Genomic DNA, 15,535 nt, shown 5'->3' with positions numbered 1-15,535 from the left:
CATCATAAAAATGTAAAAAAAAAAAAAGTTCATGCCTTGCTTTCATTTTCTAATCTCCATTTTATATTCTGAGATGGAATGCTTAACATCTTTTTAAGAAAGAATCCCATACTCTAAGGAGCTGTGCATAACTGTAAGTGTTGAATATTAATAGGAAAATCAGAGGTTAAATGTTTCTAACAGAGACCAAATTTGAATTTTGTTCTCACTTTCATTCATAAAAATGTCCAGAAAGCTATATGGATATTCAATGCAGTTTCTGAAGTTGCTGTTACTCCCTTAAGGAAAGTAAAGCCCAAACACAAACAAACAAAAAATCCCTCCCCAAACACCCGATATTTGGATAGCTTTGGAGGTTGATGTATGCAGAATCCTTCTGTATATTTTTAAAACAATCCAGAATGACTGGTAACATTTTGACTTGAGGAGGCTTAATAGAAGTGCTAAAAATGCAGTCTAAAAAAATGACAGCTTGTGCATTATATTCATGAAGTACGCTGTTGGAGCATTGCCAGCAGATGGACACTGGATTTAATTCTGCAGCACATCCCAGTTATACAGTTGCAGAGGAAAAGGCAAAATGAAAAATATTTGGAATAACTGAAATTACTTTAGGAGAGTATCTCTGCCACCTCATAAACGATTTTTTCTTTATTCACTTATTTTGCACTCTACTTATTTGTGCTCTCATTCCGTGTGTCAGTTCTCTTGCAGCTTTTGTGTGCTTGCTTTCTTTTTGTGATAAAATTGCTAGCTTTGTTTACAAATTTACTGAAAGTTTCCCCTTGTGTGTTGATTATCTTTCTATTCTGTATAGAAACATTGGAGTTGCAGAAGTGAGGATTTGGCAGTTTCTTTCTTCATTTAAAAGTGGGCTTCGGAACAGCATATGCCTCTGTTATACACAGCAGAAGATGCAGATGTTATTTTTCAGTTTATTTATAGACAGGGCATGCATGCAGCATTGATAGCATTATAATGACATACATTAATGCCCTTTTCTCAGGTGGTCTTCACATCTTGCTCTAATTATTGAAGCCTAAAATCAGGTGAAAGTGAATTAATGACTTTTAGAGGCATGATCTGAGAATCTGAGATTAGGGAGTTACATCAGACAAGGTGGGGTATAACATGAGTTTTTAGCAGTCAGTTTTGTGTTTTCACTTAAAATTACTATTAAACCAAAAAATAGTCTTATCATGGATTATAATGATCAGTAAAGGCTATTTTATTTTGCTCTTGCTGGTGGTGACTGAAATCATTGTGTTAAGTGTGGATTTTTTTTTTACAGGAGAAATATTTGTCTTTTTTGCTGTTTTAAATTAATGAATTAGCATTATCTTTACTTGCCAAACAGCATATTCAGTCAGTGCATTCATACCTTTATTTATTATAGCTGTCTATGATGTTGTGGAAGAGAAGCTGGAGAGTGAGCCTGACTTCCAGTACATCCCTGAGAAATCTCCGCTTGATGGTGTCCATCAGGATGATAATGCTCTGAGGGAATCCATGATTCAGCTAGCAGAGGGGCTTATCACTGGAACTGTTTTGGCTCAGTTTGATGTGAGTACTGCGTCGCCTGTGTCTGTGTGCAAGTTCCAAGTCTTTTGGGATGGTAATTATTTTAAACAGAGCAGATTTCCATTAAATTTCAGTAGAGTCAGCATCTTCTAGCAAAACAGTTGTCTTACACTCTGAAAAAGAACCAATCCTGTATTGTAGGTGCAAACTTATGGCATAGAATAATCCTAATACTAGTTTTTAGTTGTGCTTTTTATAAATAGTTTTATTACTAACAGCTTTTTATGGATATTAGAGACCTATGCTAATAAAGTACTTTCATAGAGATGAATACTGAAAAATGTGTACCAAAATGTGTGTTTGGTCCTCAGACCTTCATTCTGTATCTAAGTTAATGTAGAAACAGTGACAGCTGAGCTGTTGACATTTTATGGACAACCTTAATGAGGGAAGGTAAAATTACCAATGGAAAATACAACTTTAATGTTAAGAGTTACAATCCTAATCTTAAGGATTGATATAACAATGTCTTTTATAAATAGTTAATTTTTTATGACATATTTCAAAAGAACAGTGCACTTCCTGTGGAGTTCTAAGATGCTGATAACTATCTACTTTCTTTAGCATTAACTTGTGCCTTGATGATATTCCATCTTCAATGCATGAGATCAAGTGACTTAAAGCAGGAAAGTGGTAGGAGTGTAAAACACAGCAGTGTTCTCAGCACAAGGGCTGTGGCAGTGCATGGCTAAGACATGAGAGGCCAGGATCATCTCAAAGGAGATGATGTGCAGGAAAAGCACAAGGTAGCCCTGGATTTGCTCTACAGTTACTGAAATACAGGACATCTGGGGAAGAGAAATAGTAGTGAAACAACTGTGTGGGTAGATGCTTATACACAGTGCTGCTTGACCCAAAACACCATGTGGAATGTCAGTATCCCTTACCAGTATACAATACTGACGTTCCTCCAGATCGGTGTTCTGTGGAGGCTTGAAATTTAATGTTCAGTTTGTTTTTAAACAAATTGGTGATGTGATCCCATGGCATAACTAAATTCATAGTGCTTTCTTTTGAAAACTATTGTTGTGTGTTAATGCTACTGTTGCTCAGTAGTTCATGTTCTAAAGAGTAGCTCTAGGCAAACAATATACTAATGGATCTTTTGCATCTATTATGGTCTGCCGGTTTTTTTGTCTTTTAGCAATTGTATAGGAAAAAGCCTGGAATGACAATGTCTTGTGCCAGATTACCTCAAAATATTTCCAAAAATAGATACAGAGACATTTCGCCTTGTAAGTATGTGTGTTCGTATATATGTGTTCTAAAAGTATTTTACTGTGGTTAATATATAAGTAACATCTTTCTAAAAATTTTTTTCAGATGATGCTACACGGGTTATTTTAAAAAGTAATGAAGATTACATCAATGCAAATTATATAAATGTGAGTAGTATTTTTCAAAAGAGCTTCTGACATTAAAATTTTTGACGTTTTTCAATGGAAACATTGATTTAATTTTTTTCATGAATCTAGTTCAGACTAGAATGGCTGATAAACATGTAGTCAGATGGTGTGAAATTTACTGTAGATGTACCAACTTGCTAATGCTTTGTGGCAGGTGTTTTTAAAAATGAAACCATGAAAAAGAAAAAAAACACTAAGAGAAACTGGCTCTATACCAGAGGAATAATTATTTTCTGATTGTTTATGTGGCAGTAGTGTTCAACATCAGTAAAGTTTAATCTGGCAGCACTTTTTTTTAATTTTTCTTTTCAGTAACAACAAAATTATAGCTACTGACTTCTCAGGAACAAAAACCAGATGTTAAATTAAATTCCAAAATTCCAATATCAGTATTTTAAAAGGTAGTGTCAGAAACCCCCAGAGCATGAAATGTTTGCACCTGAATTATTTGTCAGCTGATCTATAATTTCTTTTTTTCAACCATTAATCTTGATTATGGCAACTACATAACTGTCAGTTAACATGTAAAGTGTACTTGGAACTTTGTAATAATTTTGTGTGTGAAACCTTGGAAGACTTTTATCTGTGCTGGTCTGTATGTACTAACTTACCATAAATAGAACTAATGTAGTCAATGCTTTCTTAATCTATGAATTACTGAACACTAAATGTCTGATGCCTGACTTAAATTTGGTCTAAGAATTAAAATAATGACTTTATCTTCTCTTAGATGGAAATCCCTTCTTCCACTATAATAAACCAGTACATTGCTTGTCAAGGTCCGTTACCGAACACTTGTCCTGATTTTTGGCAGATGACTTGGGAACAAGGCTCATCTATGGTTGTCATGTTAACGACTCAAGTTGAACGGGGCAGAGTAAGTAAAAGATTTCCTTAAATACTGCTTGGGTAATCTTCTAAAAATCTGTTGGTGATTAGCCTTTGAAAGATTAGAGGAATATGCTATTATGACATATGACAGGGGATAATGGTTTGAAACTAAAAGAGAGGAGATTTAAACTAGATGTAGGGAAGAAATTTTTTACAATGAGAGTGGTGAAACACTGGCCCAGGTTGCCCAGAGAGGTGCCGGAAGCCTCATCCTTGTAAACATTCCAGGTCAGGTTGGATGGGGCTCTGGGCAACCTGCTGTAGTTGAAGATGTCCCCCCTCACTGCAGGGGGGTTGGACTAGGTGACCTTTTAAAGGTCCCTTCCAAGCCAAACTGTTCTGTGATTCTGTTTTTTTTCGTAAGGGCAGTTCATTCCTCGTGCTGTTGCAGTGATGGCTCTTAACATTTTAAACCTTCTGATATGGTTAATGTAGCTAATATTTAAGCTTTGTTCAGTTCTGAAGTACATTGAAGTCTTCATGTATTTCTTTAGATATTTTAGGCTTCTTTGATGTTTTATCATGAACTAAAAAGCAACTAGAATTTATCTTCATAGGATTTTTTCCCTCTAAACTTCAAATTAAGGAAATCCAAGAAGTTTCATGAGTTTTTGTAGATTAGTTTTGATATGTAGAAAGATTTTAAAGACAGTCTAACAGAGCTTTGTAGTGTTAAGATCCTATTCCTGGATGGCTGTCTTTAATCCCTGGTAAGCTTGAAATCTAAAATTTTTCATAAAATGTTCTTCTGTGGCTATAAACATTTGTTTAATCATATGAGAGAATCATTGTCCTTTAAGTCATTTCCATCCAAAAATGTGTAAAACCAGGGTACTAGTAATAAAGTAATTACAGTTATAAATTATTTAAAATAATTATATATGGTGCTGTAAAAGGCCTCAGGTGTGTTTTGTGGTTTGTTTGGTTTTGTTTTTTAAGCTATAGTTTCCCCTTAATAGTTTTGTTTATTATTCAGCTTTGACTTTGGAGACTGGCAAAAAAGTAAAATCTGGTTTTGCACACAGTGTTATTCGAGAGTTATTTGGTTTGTTGTCTGCAGCATTCACAGTAGCGCTAGCAGGTTCAGTGTGTGGACAGAAATGACAGTCTGGAGAAAGAGTTTAATGGAATTTCTCCGCATTCAGAATTTCTTTTGAAGATGGATTTATAGTAGGTTGCAGGTGTTCTGATCAGCTGAGACTGTAGTTCAGCTGGCTTGTATATATTCTGTCTTGATAATAACCATGTATTTGCTGGGAGGTCAGGCCTCTAAATATAATTAAAATAATTGAAGGGGAGTTGTAATGGTTTTAAACCTTTTTCCAGTGACCCAATGTTGGCATGATGTTGCCTGCTCCCAAATAAACATGATTAGAGGGAATTTCAGTACAAGTGCCTTTTTAATTTGAGTTTTCTTTGCAGATCTGCTAAAAACAGACTTGCAATAGCAGTTCTCTGAGGTTCCCCCACTTCTTTAATGATGATACTTGTGGAGTTCTTTGGAGAGCTGCTTAATAATGAAATAAAAGGACTTATCTGTCTTATACCCATAGGCAGACTCCCTGCTCTAAAGCTGATCATGAGGCTACTGACATCACTATCCCACTGCATGCCGGGATGTCTCAGTGGAGCAGGAAGTCTGCAAATCTGGCTGCTCTTAAAGAATCGCCAGGTGGGTTGGAAAAACAAAAGTACACTTGAGCTGAAATGACCTCTGTAATTAGGCAATTAAGCAATATATCTGAAAATCTTAGTGTTTGAAGTTTTCATTCACATTTGATGACTTCATCAAGAGTCTTTAAAGTCCACCATCTGCATCCCTCTAATTTCTGCATTCATTTAGCAACTTTTTTGTTGCTTGTCACCTTTTTTTTTTTCATTCATTCTTTTCCCATGTAAACGTGCTTTGAGAAGATCAGATTAGGATTTTGGAGGTCAGAAATGTTTACAAAGTAGTGTTTTTGTCACTGAAGTGTTAAGATGGAATATTCATAGATAATACTTTTTTAAAAAATTGTAATGAAAGTTGAAGGCATCCACCTTCAGTTAAACTAACATTAAGCTAGTGCACGCGGCCTCTTGAAAAGAGAACCAAGAAATCTCTGCGATAGCTTATTTTGTAAGGAATAATTGGGTAACACATTCTGTTTGGTAAGTAAATTATTAGTGATTACAAAATGATCAAATAGTCTTTAATGAACAAAGGTATAAGGAACTAGGAAGAATGAAAATAATACTCTGTGAATTTTAACACTGGCATCCTTAAAAATATGTTGACCTTAGGTTAAATGCCATCAGTACTGGCCAGAGCCATCAGGAAGCTCATCATATGGGAATTTCCAGATTACTTGCCATTCAGAAGAAGGAAATCCTGCTTATGTCTTTCGAGAAATGACATTGACTAATCTAGAGGTAAAACCATAATATATATTTTTTAGTGTTATTCTGTGGAATTCTGAGAGACTAGCTTACATTAATTGAATCAGATTTTCTTTTCAACTTAGTGGCCTACCCACTTGGATAGACTGTTTATTTCTAGAAGCCTTTATAAACTGATTCATATTACTATGTACTTACCTAGTGTAGATTCTGCTCTTTCGCCAGCAAAATATGACAAAGATTGAGTTTCCGTAATTATATTAATTGTTTTTAAATCACATAAAAGATGTATTAATTGTCTGAAGTCTTTACTGATGTCTTTCATGCCCTATCCAAAGAAAAAGAGTTTTCAGAGCCTTCCCAGCTAGCATTTCAATCTCAGAAACGTGTGGAAATGAGCATCTAGAATTTAGTTCATGTACTGATTTCTCACTGCTTGGATTAACAGATGAGATGCCCATTTTATAGAGCTGCCTTTTAGTCAATTTGCAGTTAAAATCCTTTCCCTGTGTCCTATTGAGACAATTGCTCATTTGTTGTCAGCAGTGGAACCTCTGTAAATAATCCCCTGTCTAAATGTTATTTAAAGTGCAGTAACTCCTGTTCTTTGAAATGCTGCTTTTAACTCTGATTGTGCAGCCTGTCCCCTCCACTGACCAGACACAGGTTATGTTTGTGAGTAGAGCCAAGGGGCCTGGGGGAGTGGAAAACAAAGTCATTCTGTGTCTCATGTAGAGCATGCTGGATAAAATTAAGAGGTGAAGATAAAGCCAAAACAACGCTGCCGTTCATACAGGGTCTGAAGGAAAGCTTTTTGTGTCTGAAAGTCCGGCCTCTCCCCTCCTTACCTGAGTTCTGTCATTTGAATGTAGTAAGATAACACCACTTTCTGTTAAATTTTTTTTGCTAAAAATTCCACCACCTTCTTGTATGTCTGTGTTCAGATAGATCACGGTATCCTTGGACTGCTTCAGTATTACACGGAGTGTAATTTTTTTCAGCCTGTTGAAGATATAAACATTTGTGGATTGCTTTTTTGTTTTCAAGGAAAAATATGTAATTATAAAATCCAGGATAAGCAATGATTAACATTAATAAAGTGCTGCTAGTTGCCTGAAACCACTTTTATTACAGGTACAAGTTGCTTTAAATGTGCCATTGATTTATTATTATTAGCTTGTTTTGTTTTTTAATGGGACCTGAATTACTGTTGAATAAACTTCATGTTTCTGATTAGAAAGAGGAAAGCCGCCAACTAACCCAAATCCAGTATATAGCATGGCCTGATCATGGGGTTCCTGATGATTCCAGTGATTTCCTAGATTTTGTGTGTCTTGTGCGAAAGAGGAGGGCTGGCAGAGAAGAACCTGTTGTTGTTCATTGCAGGTATCCAATTTTTTCCAACTTCCTTAAATAATCAAATTGAACTTAATTTATCATAAAGTAGCTTTTCTATGCTTTGTTGTTGAAGTGAACATTTAATTGTGTCTGTTTTGGGGATGACAGGAGAACTCAACATGATCTGTGCAGGGATTTTGTTATTTCAGGGTTTTTAACTGTTAACAGTTTAAATGCTTGTGCTAACTGTTTATATAACAATTCAGGGAAATGGCAAAAGTTACTTAAGAACCTTTTCCTCCTGGTGACTGTTCTACAAAACTACAAAATAGCTGTATAAATAATCCATAGTGGCAAATGTGTGTGATATACAACGATCAAATAAAAGACACTTTCCCTCAACTCTGCAGTTTTAGGTTGCATGATATTTTGATACATACATTAAGATGACATATTTTTCTCAGCAATTTACTTTTGTTATGAATGAAAATAACTCTGGTAATCAGATTTTTATGCATGCCTAAAATGTGTGGGTTTAGGTTTTTTTGTGCAGTAGTTTTTAATAGCGTTCTACGTTCCTGTAGTAAATTTCAAAATCTTAATGTGTTTGAAAACCTAATTAGTAGACTGTAATAATGTATAATGCCAGATACCTTCACACGAAATGTGCTGAGCCTATTCTCGGTGAGCAGTTCTGCGAATAAAATTTGACCTCTAAATTCCCAGTTTCTCCCAGTTAGTGTTCCTGAGTCATGTGTGCATTGTTCTTGTTTCAGGGAGAGGCTGAAAGGTTTAAGGGATAAAATAATTTTAAAGACTGTTTAATCTACAAGCAAGTTAGACATTTACTGAAGAAAATGAAAAAAATAAGTTTTCTCTTTTTAACATGTTGTGGACCAGAAATTGTATTTAAATAGTTTTGCTCTCTCTTCTGCTTTATGCTGGTGAGGGTGAATCTTTTTAATTAGGGAAACCTGTAGCAGAATGCCGCTTCCTTAAATGATACTGTTCCTCAACTTCCATTGTTGATGTACTTCTGGTTAATATGGTTATGAGCAAATTGTGAAAATATCAGCCAAATACAACTTCTACATTAGAAAGAATTCAAGTCTGCAGAGGCACTGGAACAACACCTTTGGAGGCTATCAACATTTCATCTCAATGAGGCATCAATTCAGTTCCACACTGATAATTTTCAATACCAATATTTTTAAGTTTTATGTTTCATGGAAGAAAAGAGGGACTGTCACACTTCAACATAATTTACTTTATTGGCCTCGGTGGCTGTTGGGAAGTATAACCAAATTTCACTAGTGAGTCAAGCTGAAGGAGCCCAGGGGTTCCTCCGTATGTTGCATACACACTATTTTAAACATCCATTCAGTGTAGTAGGACAAGGCATTAGAGCAACAAAATGGTGAAACTTGTTTTCAGAACTAAGCCACTAGCTTTAGTATGGGGAATCCAGACAGCTAGTAGAGCAGACTTTCCTTTTTACAATAGTGGTTTGAAAACAAAGCCAAAAAACAGAAGTGATTGTAAAGCAACAAAAATCTCAAGAAATTGGAAAGATTTTTGTTGTGTTGAACTACTTAAAACACTGTTTTCCAAGCTTGTGTTCATGAGTTTGTTGTTATTTTTACAAATCTTCTACTGGTTTAGTTGAACAGTTTCTAATTCTTGTTCTGGATGAGACAGTGAGACATCCATCCTGTCTGTGCCCTTCATGATTTTCATGTCCCGTCTTAGTGTTCCCCTCCATCAGTCAGTGTTTTCTTTTTCCAAGCTGAAGGGTCCTAGCCTACTGATACTTACCCTATGGAAACTACCATGCTTTTCATCATTGCTCTTGCCCTTCTCCAAATCGTTTTGAAGTTGTAAAATGAGTCATTAGGTTCTTTGACAGATACTGTTCTTGTTTGGATTTGATAAAGCATTCTGCATGTAAATTCTGTATGTATACATTCTAGAAATATAAAAGGCTATTGAACAACTTTATATAATCAGCATATTTACATTTTGTCATAAAACTATCATGACATCACTGAAGTATATAGTAGCTTTAATGCCACCTTCTGGACAAAGATTAAAAGTAATTCGGCCAGACTTAATTTGAAGTAATGCTTCAAAATCAGAATAATTAAGTTTCAAGTTCTGGAACATTTATATTAACTAATTTAGAAGTGAACGTTTTCATTTATTGACTGAAATACTAGTTGCATGAGTTGAGATAATGCTGGCATTGAAAATAGGGATTAGGCCCTGTATTCAGGAGAAACATTCTTTTTCTATTTCAAAGTGCAACATAATTTTCTTGAAACTGATTACCAAGTTTGAGGTTAAATATTCAGTCTTTTGAGGATTGCTACTTTCTGAAAAGTGTATGTATGTGTAAAACAATGCAGATAAATCTTTAGATTTGTTTTATTTTTAAACTAAAGACGATTCATGTAAGCTGTCTTCATAATTTTGTCATTCTGAGCTGTTATGCTGTGGTTCTTCCTTTTCAATCTATACAAGTTTGATCTCTCTTGTGCTTTTTAATACTAAGAAAACTACCATTATTGTCATCCTCCAAAGCATGCTAGTAATGTTCCATCACTTATTCTGAAATACGAAGGTGTGGATCTCTTCAAGAGTGTAAACCTGGTTTTATCAAATCAGCCCAACATTCCAGCAACGGTCAGATTGACTGAGTGCACAGCATGTGCTGGGTATCTCTGTGTTTTGTTATTGTCTAGATATATGGCTTATAATATGATCTGAATAACCATCTGTTTGTAAATTCTGCTCGAGTCAATGCCTGGGTTAAGACAGTCCCTCTTCAAAGGCTCAGTAATTTTGCACTGATGGAGTTCTGCTATGCTGAGGCAGGATGGAGGCTTCCAGTGGCACAAACACAATCTGTCTAACCTCTGCCCTAATATTATGGGAATCATAACAGTCAATTGTGAGAATCCTTGAGGAGGAACATCTTTAAATATGAACTATATTCCAGACACTTCGTTTCATTTTCCATTTTGGTTTTGTTGTTATTTTTTCCAGTGCTGGGATCGGACGGACAGGAGTTCTTATTACTATGGAGACAGCGATGTGTCTCATTGAGTGCAATCAGCCTGTTTATCCATTAGATATTGTAAGAACCATGAGAGATCAAAGAGCCATGATGATCCAAACACCTGTAAGTATTACACTTGCTGTTCTGTGTTGCAGAAGAATGATTTCTTATTATCTAGTCATATCACTAGACAGATTTTTAATATACTTGCTGATGATGGTATTTCTAAGAGGCCACCTTTACCCAGCGTGGCTGTAGCCTTGGCTCCGGGCAGGAATAAATTGCTAAGAATATTGGCAAGGAGCAATTCTTTGAATTTCTGCAAATGAAAAAAGCAGCAGCTGTTTCAGGGATACTTTGTAATTAACATCAAAAAGGATGAGTTTCCAGTAGTGTAAAAAGTACCCAGTGGAGAAAGCAGGAGCCTAATTCCAGGTGTTGAGAATGGGAAAAGTATGGGAGTAGTATAAAAGGTGAACATAGAAAGATTCAAAGATGCATGAAGAACATTCAGTGATTTCGTGTTGCCTTAGCTGTAATGAAAACAAGCCTTAACTCTGCCCTGCAGTGACTCAAAGGGAAATACTCAGTGAAATAATATTTTTAAAAATCAGTGTAATCAAATCTGATGCAAGATATATCAAAGTAATTTTAAGTGTATTTAGTCTAAAGAAAGTAACTCGCTATCAGGATTTTTTGGTATTCTCTTCACGTTTGATGTATCTTCAGATGCTAGAATTTTTCCTGGATCCGTAATTTTTGGTGTTTTTTAGAGATAGTTGTGGTGTTGCTTTAATATATTTAATATATTTCAAAATTGTGTAAGTTTTAGAACAGATTTAGAAACTTTTTGTTTATCAGTCAGGTTGTGTATCTGTGAGAGTAGTTTGTGGTTTACATTTTTAGAAAATACCTAAAAAGGGTCAAAAGATTGAGTTATGTTTTCTTTCAAGGAAAAGCTTTTACCAGGTCCAGCTTTTTTTTGAATTCGTAATTAGTTGTATAATTTTACTCATAGTATATAGTGTTTAAAGATAAAGTATTTTGAAGGAGAAAAGCACTAGATACTGAATCAAATCTTTTCCACAATTACCTGAAGGTAAAATCTGACACAATTACCTGAAGGTAATTGTTATCATTGAAATTATTTTAATGTGTCTGCTGCTGTTCCTCTACAAATTTGAAAAAACCTTTTACGTTCTTCAGGGAGTATTCAGACTAACAAAAAGGATGTATAGGCCTCCATTTCTAAGTCACCTGGCATTCAGTGCTGCAGTCCAGTATTCAAGTTCCACAAAAAAAAAAAAATATTATTCAGCTAGCACATGAGATGAGGAAGATGATGATACATGGAAAACAGTAAAGGATGGCTCTTGCTATTTGTGGTGGTTATATAGTAAGAATAGCATATCTCTCTAGCATACATACAGCAGAAGAGAGTATTAGTAAAGGTAAGAGGTGCAGTGGTAAGGATTTTAACTGTGTTATTTTCACATTGTGTGCTGAGTATCTTCTGGCCTCATCAGAGGGAGAGGGGTTAATAAAAGACTTGCAGTGGGTTTTTTAAGATTTCACAAACGCTATCTGTTATAATTTCTCCTTTGGCACTCTTTTCTGAATATCCTGGAAGATTCACTCAGTGCCCACGAGATGGCCCTATGCACAGGAGGCAAAATAAGTTTTACACAATTATGTGTAAATTTAACTGTTTGAATATACATGCAACAAAACGGTAAATGATTATTCTATTGCTGCGTTTGTTACTGTGCCCATTTAAGATCTGACACTGCTAATTACCACATAGAGACGGATATTGCGTGACACTGACAAGGCGGGCATGCTGGCTTTCAGCCCAGCATATACACCATGATGTGTTTGTTGTGGTGCTTTATAAAACAGCGATGTTATTTGATTTTATTTTCATTATATTCTAATTTGATTACTCTTTTTTTAACTGTTATTTGTTTAAAACAAAATATTAGTGGGCTCTGTGTATGCAGGTGCTACATTTGAATACATTACAAAGTTAGACATTATGTAATGTTAAGAAACTGGAGTTTTTTAAAACATGAAACTTTTTTTTATCAAATTCTGAGGGAGGTATCAGTAACATGCCGCAATTAATGTAAGTATGAAAAAGTGCTTTGAAACCACAGCTTCTAAATTCAAGTGCATGGAAGCCTCAGGTCAGTGACACTTCAGCTATGAAATGAAGTGCAGAAAATTGCTGAATAGGTGATGTTGTAATGATAGTACTGGGTTTGTGGGTATGACTTTTGGTATATATCTCAAAGTGCTGTTCATCCCATTCTTCTGTTGAGAAATGAGATGTTTTGATATAAAAGATTTTTGTGTTTCCTAAGCTAACTTTGAAGCACAGTTCTTGGCCTGTTAGAGCAGGATGGGGAAATCATAGAAGCTTTTTCTGCTTCCAGTGACAGGGCTCAGTTACATTCCTTTTCAATTTACTGAATCTTCATTCCTTTTCAGAGTCAATACAGATTTGTTTGTGAAGCTATTTTGAAGGTGTATGAAGAAGGATTTATTAAACCTTTACAAACATCACTGCATAAGTAAAGAGAAAAACCCCTAGGATACCTGTTTGAGGAATCCTGTCCTCTACAATGAACTGGCAGCATTCTTTGTGCCATAATACTGCTTGCAGGAAATGATAGTGAAGTACAGCAAAGAATTGACAAAGGACTTTGAAAACTTCAGCACTGTTGCACTTTATGTTGAAACAAAATCAGTCTCTGAAACTCTTCTAACCTTCATCTGTTTGAAGACTTTATTTTCGTCCTTTGCTCCGAACAAACCATAAACTGAAAGAACTAATTGTGTTCAGGGTAATCTATGATATTTCATTGTAGTGCCATAACTGCGCTTCTGGTTGAATTGCTACAAACAAGGCTTGGAATTCTTTCACTCTGTTTTACACCCGTGTCTCTTAAAATGAAAAACAAATGAAAAAATACACTAAGCCATGGTCTTTTTCCAGTGCTAGGTTTATTTACTACGTACAGACTCTCACTGTTTTGTTTTTTACAACATTAGCAATATTGACAATACTAGATATAGATACACACTGCCTACTGATGCAGCACACTTTGACCTACACCCTAACTAGAGACCAGCTGGTTGTTAGAGGAAAGCTGGCATCTGTGTTAACCCAGCAGTAGCTGCATAATGCCCACTTACCAGCATCTTGTACAAAATAACAATAAAAATTAAATAAATTTTAAAAATAAACAGAATTTCTTTGACACAGATTGTGTGTCATACACTGGTGTATTCTGATTCATGTGATTTAAGATTACGTGATGGGAACTAGTGCATGCATTGTGTCTTAACCCCTTAAGTGCCTTGAGACTTACAGCGTACATCCAGTGAAAGGCACTCATGATTCTGTGGGGGTGGTATTGTCCTGTCATATTTATCTTAATGGGTTCAGATTTAAAAAAACGGCCCTTGGTGCTTGGAATGTGTTACCACAAGGGGTCCTGGAAATATCATTCCCTCTGTCCTTATACAAGTACCTGCGTGCTACTCTTGGTAGCAAAAGCACCTCTGCCAACTTAATGAATGAGCATTGTATGCTGCTGTGTTGTAATTACGTGAAAAAAGTATGACACATTCCTTCATTCCTTCCAACTAGTAACTTACTAGCAGCTTACTGTGAAATGCTGGTAGGCCATTAGAAGCAGATACTTTGCTTTATCCTTTTATTGAGAATAGCTGTCTTACTTGATTGGGACATAACTCTTCAATAGCACTGATAATTAAGTTGAACTTACAATCAGATGTGATTTAATTCCATTATCTGCTAACCAATTACTTTTTAAGGCCTCATAGTTGATTTCAAGCCATGTTCGTACAGGTCTGCCTTTTTTTTTTAATTGTCCGGGTGAGGGGGAAGGGAGGAGAACGCAATGAAGTGGTCCCAGAACTTTATATTAATTCTGTAATGACCCCAGTCACCGTGTGTTACGCTTGTGCAAAATTGTTCCAGTTGGTATGGTATGGGTTGCTTCATTTAAGTAGGTAGAAGATTCGTAAGAAATGTCTGTCTGATACAGTATCTGAGCTCATTCTAAATATACATAAATGTTCCAGTTTTTAAATATTTTTTCAATATAGGAGAACCCAAGTCAGAAGCAAGGTATCCAGTGAAATATACTCTTAAGAGAAAAATCAGTCGCTTCTTTGACTGCCCTGTGACAACATAACTTTGTGCCCTCTATTTAAAAGTTTTAATTTATTGTATTGGATTCCTGAAAATGTTTATCCAGTGAATTTTGTTGTAAGCTATGTAGAGCATAGAATTAAAATGAAAAGTTCTACGCTAAATAATTTTTAACTATTGAAGAATTATATTGTATAATATACTGTGTTTGAAGGACATTTGAAACAGATCAGCTATGAACCGTTAAGTGAAAAGGGATTCAGGCAAAGTGAAATCCTGGCTTATGACTTAGTAATAACTGTGAACCACAATGCCAAATGGAAGATAGAGTTTTAAATATTTTTACAAAACAAGATAATAATAGGTGGCCTGTGGCCCTGTTACTTATATTTCTAGATTTGATGCTTGAATCAGTGATACTTAAATTAATGATGCTTATCCCTCAGTGAAAAGTGAATCTTACAAGAACCTCTGGATCCGATAAACTGAAAAAATAGTAAGGTAGCTTTAATCCCAGTTTTATTTAAAGCCACATGCAACAAAAGCAAATTCTTTGTTAGGAAATTATAAGCTTTAACTTCAGTGTGACAAGATTATTAGCTGAGATGCTGACTAGTTGGAAGGTTATTTTAAACTCAGCACTTAGTGTCTAAAATTTAAAATAATCAGCCATTATACTGAAATAAAATTTTCATAGTC

At 35.3% G+C, this 15,535-nt stretch overlaps 1 protein-coding gene across 1 annotated transcript in view; it reads left to right on the top strand.

The window, feature by feature from the left end:
* Positions 1-13,882, top strand: part of PTPN4 (protein tyrosine phosphatase, non-receptor type 4 (megakaryocyte)) — a 68,098-nt gene extending 54,216 nt beyond the window's left edge. Inside the window, exons 19-26 of the mRNA XM_010135782.1 lie at positions 1,397-1,563; positions 2,726-2,816; positions 2,905-2,966; positions 3,718-3,864; positions 6,162-6,290; positions 7,495-7,643; positions 10,641-10,776; positions 13,144-13,882. Of these exons, the coding sequence (XP_010134084.1) occupies positions 1,397-1,563; positions 2,726-2,816; positions 2,905-2,966; positions 3,718-3,864; positions 6,162-6,290; positions 7,495-7,643; positions 10,641-10,776; positions 13,144-13,230 (968 nt within the window). The 3' untranslated portion in view covers positions 13,231-13,882. The remainder of the gene's footprint in view (positions 1-1,396; positions 1,564-2,725; positions 2,817-2,904; positions 2,967-3,717; positions 3,865-6,161; positions 6,291-7,494; positions 7,644-10,640; positions 10,777-13,143) is intronic.
* The last annotated feature ends 1,653 nt before the right edge of the window (positions 13,883-15,535 follow it).

Source organism: Buceros rhinoceros, unplaced genomic scaffold (assembly GCF_000710305.1).
Source record: "Buceros rhinoceros silvestris isolate BGI_N320 unplaced genomic scaffold, ASM71030v1 scaffold2795, whole genome shotgun sequence".
NCBI lineage: Eukaryota > Metazoa > Chordata > Aves > Bucerotiformes > Bucerotidae > Buceros > Buceros rhinoceros.
Note: the sequence above shows the minus strand (reverse complement) of the source record. Positions and strands in the feature narration are given on the sequence as shown.